The sequence below is a fragment of the Octopus bimaculoides genome, chromosome 4 (genome assembly GCF_001194135.2).
Source record: "Octopus bimaculoides isolate UCB-OBI-ISO-001 chromosome 4, ASM119413v2, whole genome shotgun sequence".
NCBI lineage: Eukaryota > Metazoa > Mollusca > Cephalopoda > Octopoda > Octopodidae > Octopus > Octopus bimaculoides.
In genome coordinates, this window is record NC_068984.1 from 39,872,843 (window position 1) to 39,880,377 (window position 7,535).

The 7,535-nt window shown below is 32.0% G+C and overlaps 1 protein-coding gene across 2 annotated transcripts in view; it reads right to left on the minus strand.

The window, feature by feature from the left end:
* LOC106880462 (vacuolar protein sorting-associated protein 4) overlaps window positions 1-7,535 on the minus strand; it is a 31,558-nt gene that overhangs the window by 16,824 nt on the left and 7,199 nt on the right. The window contains exons 2-5 of one of the 2 annotated variants that reach the window (XM_014930390.2): window positions 5,450-5,561; window positions 3,263-3,431; window positions 2,091-2,176; window positions 725-844 (exon numbers count right to left, since the gene is read on the minus strand). In XM_014930390.2, coding sequence (XP_014785876.1) covers window positions 725-844; window positions 2,091-2,176; window positions 3,263-3,431; window positions 5,450-5,561 — 487 coding nt within the window. Of the gene's footprint in view, window positions 1-724; window positions 845-2,090; window positions 2,180-3,262; window positions 3,432-5,449; window positions 5,562-7,535 lie in introns of both variants that reach the window. The other variant, XM_014930389.2, reaches the window with a different exon arrangement.

A 7,535-nucleotide genomic window follows, 5' to 3' on the forward strand; every position in this document is an offset into this window, starting at 1 on the left:
GCAGAGGCAAAGTGGCTGAGTTCCTTTCAAGTGTTGGGCCTCACAGAGGCAATGTGGCTGAGTTCCTTTCGAGTGTTGGGCCTCACAGAGGCAATGTGGCTGAGTTCCTTCTGAGTGTTGGGCCTCACAGAGGTAATAACCAAGACCTTTGGCATTATGGCATGCTTGAGAAGAAAACCCATCAAGCCAAGCAAAATCACAGTCATGGCAGATACTGGTGTCACGCAAATTGGTATCCATGCTGGTGGCACATAAACGCACCCATTATACTCTCAGAGTAGTTGGCGTTAGGAAGGGCATCCAGCCACAGAAAACCATGCCAAATCAAACTGGAGTCTGATGCAGCCTTCCAGCATACCAGCCCAGTCAAACCGTCCAACCCATACCAGTATGGACATAAAATGATGATGATGATGAAATGTTTAAGACAAATTTTTTAAATTTCTTAAATTTGTAAATGCATTGTATTTTAATTTTTGTGTTTCAAAAAGTTTTGTTATCAACAAGATAAAAGGATTGCATAAAACTGGTAAGAGAATGTGAAATGGGCAATATTCTACAGAATTACAGTCATTAAAATAAAAGAAATGAAAACTGTAAAATAGTACAGAATCACAATCTTAACTTCTACATGATATATTTAGCTAAAAAGATGTAAAAAGAAAGTTTTTCAATTATTTATGGCAAATCAGTAAATTCTTTTGGTCTTTAATAAATCATTTACCTGTGAATAAATGTGGGAATTTGACTGGAAGAATCACAGCTTCTTTCAAGGCTTCTTTGGCAGTGTCTAATCCAGCTACATCCTCCCAATTAACCTGTGGTTTCTCCATAATAATGGCACCTTAGAAAGTTTTAGATGTAACAATCAGTTAATTGATATGAAAGAAAATGATCAACAAAAATAAATATCAGTCTTGTTTAATTTTTTTTTTTTTATGATTTCTAACTTAAGTTTTGAATAATTATAAACAAAAATTAATAATATTTTAATCATATTCATAAACTTTCAAGAATCAAAACTATTATCCACTGATTTTTGGGGGTTTCAAACAAGATCATATAATATTTTATAAAAAAAATAAAATGTATAACTATTCACTGAAAAATTACTAAAATATAATACATATTTTAGTTGTATACTGCCAACTTAACATGACAGTCCCAATAAGGGAATATACTACTGCTGTTTAGCCCTAGGAAGCCAGACCACTTCCTATTAGGCCTTGACACATTTCCTGTGCCCTTATCCTTACGAGGGGGAGACAAACTCCTCCACCCAGCCTAGCCTGCATTCAGGGACATGTTTCTGAGTCTTTGATCGTCATCAGCCTGAAGTAGCATGACTGGCTAGGATAAGGGCACAGGAAATGTGTCAAGGCCTAATAGGAAGTGGTCTGGCTTCCTAGGGCTAAACAGCAGTAGTATATTCCCTTATTGGGACTGTCACGTTAAGTTGGCACTATACAACTACTTTATCGCATCACTACTGCTTAAGTCTCTCTGAGAGATTTAGAAATTCATTATTTCTAATACATATTTTGTTTTCTCAATATCTAAGTGCATAAATTTCTAATATTGTCACAAAGAGGAGAAGGGAATCAATACAAATTATATAACACAAAATGTTACACAGTTGTGTTTTACTTTTTATTTACACACTATTTAACTTTTCTCTCAATGAAAGTTACATTGTATGATTTTAATCTTCAAAGACTAATGATTTCAAAACTACATTTGTAACACACGATGTATTATACCATAATCTTATAATTATGTTTAGCAGATTTTTGAGTATTTGACTGTTGTGTATTTAAGAGAATCTACTTCCAGCATGCTCTTAGTGTTTACTGTGCCAGTGCATCCAGGTCAAGTAGCAAAGTAAAAGCTCCCATGAGTCTGCTCAAGCAGAACTGATATAGGGTACTTAACAAAACTTTATTTTCTGCAAAGTAAGAGAGAATGACTTCACATTAAAATTTTTAAAAATAAAACTATTACTAAAGCCGCAATGAAAGGAGTGGTTTTTTTTTTTTTTTCAAAGTTATCTAAACAGAATTCAAATCATTAAAAGCTTAAGGGCTACCTACCCGAGAGTGCATTTTCAAATTTCTTCTTATCAGGATCTTTCTCAGAGTCAGAGTCACTTGAGGACTCTTTGTCATCTTTACCTGCTCTGCTGAAAAAATTTTTTAAAAAGCATATCTCTTGGTAGTAATCAATTCGTGCCTTCATAATGCTAATTCATGTTTGTAATTACAAATAAAATCTTTATATCGAAGTTAAAACTAAGTATCAAAATAAACTAAAACAGTAACATGATATCATTTACTCCTTTTAAAATTAAAGAAAATTTCTTGTATGAAAATATTGTTTTAAGGGTTCCCAAAGCTGTGGAATGTAATATTATTGGCCTTTTAAGTGTTTTGGCAGTGATCATACATACATAGTGTATCCAGGATTATGTTATCCAATGAATTCATTTTTTCAGGATAGTAGGGTGATATTTAAAGAATTAAGCAACTATTTCTAGCAAATTAAACAACTATGAAGAGACACTCTTATGCATTCATTTTTTATTTTGTGTATGAATTGATATATTGAATTTTTTTTTTTAAATGCTGTAGCATTACCAATGTTATTTACATTCTACAGTTGAACTACAAAACATAAATACTACAATATCAACATAGAATGAATTTTTTCCAGTAAAATATTATATCAGAATTTTATCTAAAAGAAAAACTATATAAGAAAAATAATTCAAAACATAACAAAAGCATGAAAAGGATAAGATTAAACTACTATAAACAAACATTACTTTAGACATTTTATACTATAAACTGGAAAACAGGCACCATTTCTTTGTGCTGAAGGCTAGAGAGATTATTTACTTATCAAATACTTTCTGAAATATCTGACATTGCAAAACGATCTCCATAATACACAAAGAATGCATGTAAAAGTTATTATAAATTCAACTGTAGAACCAGATAAGGAATATCAATGAACCAAAAGAACAGAAAAGCTTAGAACAGAACAAGTTAATAAACCTACTGATGAGTTATCATTTGTACACAGTATGCATAAGTATTATAGGCAATGAAGCACACAGAAAAGTTAAAGACATAATTGCTAATTTAATTTAGAATGTAGAAGAAATTTATAAAGAATTTCATTAAAATTTATTCAAATTAAAGTCTTCACTATTTATCATTATTTAGAAATTACTAAAGTATTTTTTAAACAACAATTCACTTACTTTTTGCTGGACTCACCATCTTTACCAAAATGTGAATTTTTTGATTCTCCGTCTTTCACAGGCTGCTTTTTTTTCTTCTTTAGATATACCTTTAGTTTTTCAGCTCTGTCTAAGTATTGTGCACATTTGGCACGAATACTTTCTTTGGCCTTATCACTTTGGGCTTCATCTGTGAAAAAGTAATACAATCCTTAAATTACTAGAGCTGAAAATATTTCTTCTTGCTAGCCCAGCAAGTTTTGAGGTGAGAACAGGAGTGTGACAAACTAGATAAACATTCAATTGTGTTCTAATTTTTATACCATCTGTACCACATTAACAGACTTAAAATATAATAACAGAAATTTATTGTTTATCTATATATGTATATAAAGATGAGAATGTGTCTGTCTGTTTACATGAATCCCTAAAACTCAAGAACTACACAACTGATTTCATTCAAATTTTACACATACATTACATATGATCCATGGAGTGTCATGGGCCAAAAAAGTTTTCAACTTCTTGCCTAATGCAGCCCAAAGTAATTTTTTTACACTGGTTTGCTATTACATGTCAAAAGTGAAAGAATAACATCTATGTTTCACTTTTATTCTTCCAGTTCATAACAATGTTTCATTTTCATTGCACATTTACAGTCTCATACTAACACTTAAATCAACATGATATTGAAATGACGTGTAAACAGCTCCTTTCCACAGAAATGAAAGATTTGGCTGCTATTTCTACCATGCCTTGCTACCACATAACAGCTATTTGCAATAACAGCATGTCGTTCTTAAATTAACATGCATTCCATTTGTGATTTGAAACAGATTTCCTCCAAGTAAATAATTTCATTGTTCTGTCATTGAACAATGCAAGTTAACACTTTATCACATTTACCCTGTATGGTGTACGGTTGTTTCCCAATCAACAACTTCTGTCCAACTGGACAGAATCTAACTGCACTTGTGGGCCACTTTACACACATTTACTTACTCTTTTACAAGATAACTTTTCATCATCAACACACTACCCCCGCTACTAATAGCTGTTGGGAACCCTTTCAGCCCTGCCTTACATTCGAACCGTAATCTCAAAAACATTGTCCCCTCACATTTCATTCTCATTTGCTTCCCACAACAGGGAAATGAAACTTACTTCTCATGATGGGACAATGGAAGATGGTAAGAGACATTAACCAGATGCTACCCTGTCAAGTGAAATATATTCTCATCCACTTTGCTAACGTACAGAGAGTTCAAATAACTCCACACGACTATAGCACCACTGATATCTTTATCCTTCTAGCTGATTTCTAATAAATACGACAGAACAGCCACGCACTGACAAACAACACCCAAAAATAATGTCGAGGCAAACAACAAAATTTGATACACGATTCATAACCACATTCTCCTTTGCTCTTACCATTTCTCTCGCCTTGCCTTTCACAAGATTACTCTATCAAAGCAATACTGATCAAGTAAAACCCTTTCATTCATTCTGCTGAATTCGGTACATGACCTTTTTCTTTTGTAAATTGGATAAATTTTGATAAATGCACCAGCACGCATGATTCCTGTCAGAGTACAACCTAAACCACATTGCACTAAATTAATTCCCACTCTGATAAGCTAATTCTATCTAATATTTTCATAACTTGGTCTATCAATTTAATTCCTCCTTTCTAAAGAATCATCTTGTCTTTGTATCAGTTTGAAATGCTGATGTTATGCCAGTCATGAGAGATAACATCTCCCTGTACTATCTAATTGATTATGCAGGTAACTAGTGTATGTCCTACATTGTCAAATACCTTCAACATCTCAGCAACAACCTCTATGGTCCTGCTATTTTCCCTGCCCTCAATTCCTTAATAGTTCTTTCAACTACGTAGTCAACCTTAATAGCTAGTACCACTATTGGATCTACTTAAGGCAGTCTTTCTTTGTCTATTCATTTTCTTCATTCAGCAACTGAAGGAGCTGTTTATAGGAACATTTCTATGGTTGTTTCTTCTCAGAATCAGTAAGTGCACCACACTTTTACAATCTGATTGGAATTAGGTTCCAATATATTTTTTGTAAATTAGTAAAGATTGAAAACAGATCTTTACAAAACAAAGCATTCTTGATGAAAGTAAAAAGAAAAACATGGTGACCTGAACTTATGTTTTGAAACAGAAATATTAAGAATACTCACATTTAATAGCATGAAGAAAATATTCTACTGAATGTTCATATAATCTCAGTGCCTCTTCATAGTTCTTATTTTTATCTTCCTCGGTGGCTTTAGTCACAAGCTCTATGGCTTTCTAAACAATTAAATATTGATATTTTTATTAAATAAGGAGAAAAACAATAGGTACAATAGTTGGTATATGAACCAAGAATGCAGATATATACAACTATTTTCTTGGTTATGAATCAACAATACACTACAATGCTCTCTGAATTTTTTTTCTATTCATTCCATCTGAAAACATAACTTGAAAATTAATAAATTAAACATAGAAGAAAATTAGATGACTTTTTTCTTTTAAAGTATCCTTCACAGCTGACTTACATTCTGATTAAGCAATACATAACGGTAAAAATATTATTTACTGTACACATATAGATAACTTCCACCTAAGTCAAAACACAATATTACACAGATGAATTCTGGAACTGAAGAAATCCTGAGACAAGATGACATCTATTTCCATCTATAGATTTGTTAGTTGGGTGAATTTAGAATATATATATAATTGAAAATATTCATGATTTAACATCTCTTATTGTCTCCTTTGTTGATTTACAACTTTGTTTTAGTAATTCTGGACCTGAAGTTAATTTACACAACCTTAGCCACCATTGAGTCACATACATCTGTATGTTATCAACTAAGCCTTTTTCTAAATCATAGGGACCTACAGAGCAAATATCACCTTCTGGAACATTGCAGAAACTTTTACTCTATATGGAAAACCAAGCTCAACACTGAAAACCAACAAAATATTAAATTTCACATGCTTTTAGTACCTGTAGAGGTGAATTATAAAACCCACAGTAACTAATTAAAACTAAGCTTTTGCTTTTCCTTTGTTTTGTTTTTTTTATATATATATATATATATATATATATATATGTGCAGGTGGCACATAAAATACACCATTTTGAGCGTGGCCATTGCCAGTACCACCTGACTGGCCTTCGTGCCGGTGGCACGTAAAAGCACTCACTACATTCTCGGAGTGGTTGGCGTTAGTTAGGAAGGGCATCCAGCTGTAGAAACTCTGCCAAATCAGATTGGAGCCTGGTGTAGCCATCTGGTTTCACCAGTCCTCAGTCAAATCGTCCAACCCATGCTAGCATGGAAAGCGGATGTTAAACGATGATGACGATGATTATGATGAAGGTGCTGAAACCCAGTATGTTATTCAGTAAGATTAATTTCTAAGACAAAAACTTAGGAAAAACAATTCTAGCTTTTTGATAGGCTGGAATATAAGCTGCTGATGCTTACCCTTTGTTGTAGAAAATTGTTTATCCATCTTCCAGCTTGCTCTTATATTTTGAAGAGGAAGAGTTAATATCACTTTATATTGAGAAATGCTTTGGTATAATCTAGATAGATACTGCCAACAGCTTATCTTCAGTAAATTATTTTATCACATCTTATAGGTAAATGTTATAATTAATTTCATACTTTTGGACATAAGTTCCTCAAATAACAGCTAAATTTCATTTTTATGTATAGAGAGCATATACAACTGATTTTTTCTTTTTTAGTTTGAAATACTAAACTCAAAAACAGCTATGAGTTACAGTAGGCATTGAAAATATTGTTATTGTATTATATCCTACATGCATTATAATATATCACCTTGATGAATCCTTGAGAATTATCAGTCAAGTGCAAATACATTGTCTAATTCTTTCAAGCAAATTGCATATGTGAGTGAGTTTGTACTTGTAAAACACATAAATATCTATTTACAATTTGGTGATCTGCCTATCACAAAATAAAAATTTGGTGAAGTAGAATATACTATTTATTTTAACAGTATTTCTATTCAAAATGTTTATGGGTTCAAAGGTAGTCATAGTTCAACAATAGCAATAAAATAAAAACATTAAATTTATATATATATATATATTGGCTAAACTGGCAATATGACCATCCCCAAGTACAACATATATATATATATATATATATATACACACACACACACATATATATATATATATATATACACACACACACATATATATATATATACACACACACACATATATACATATAT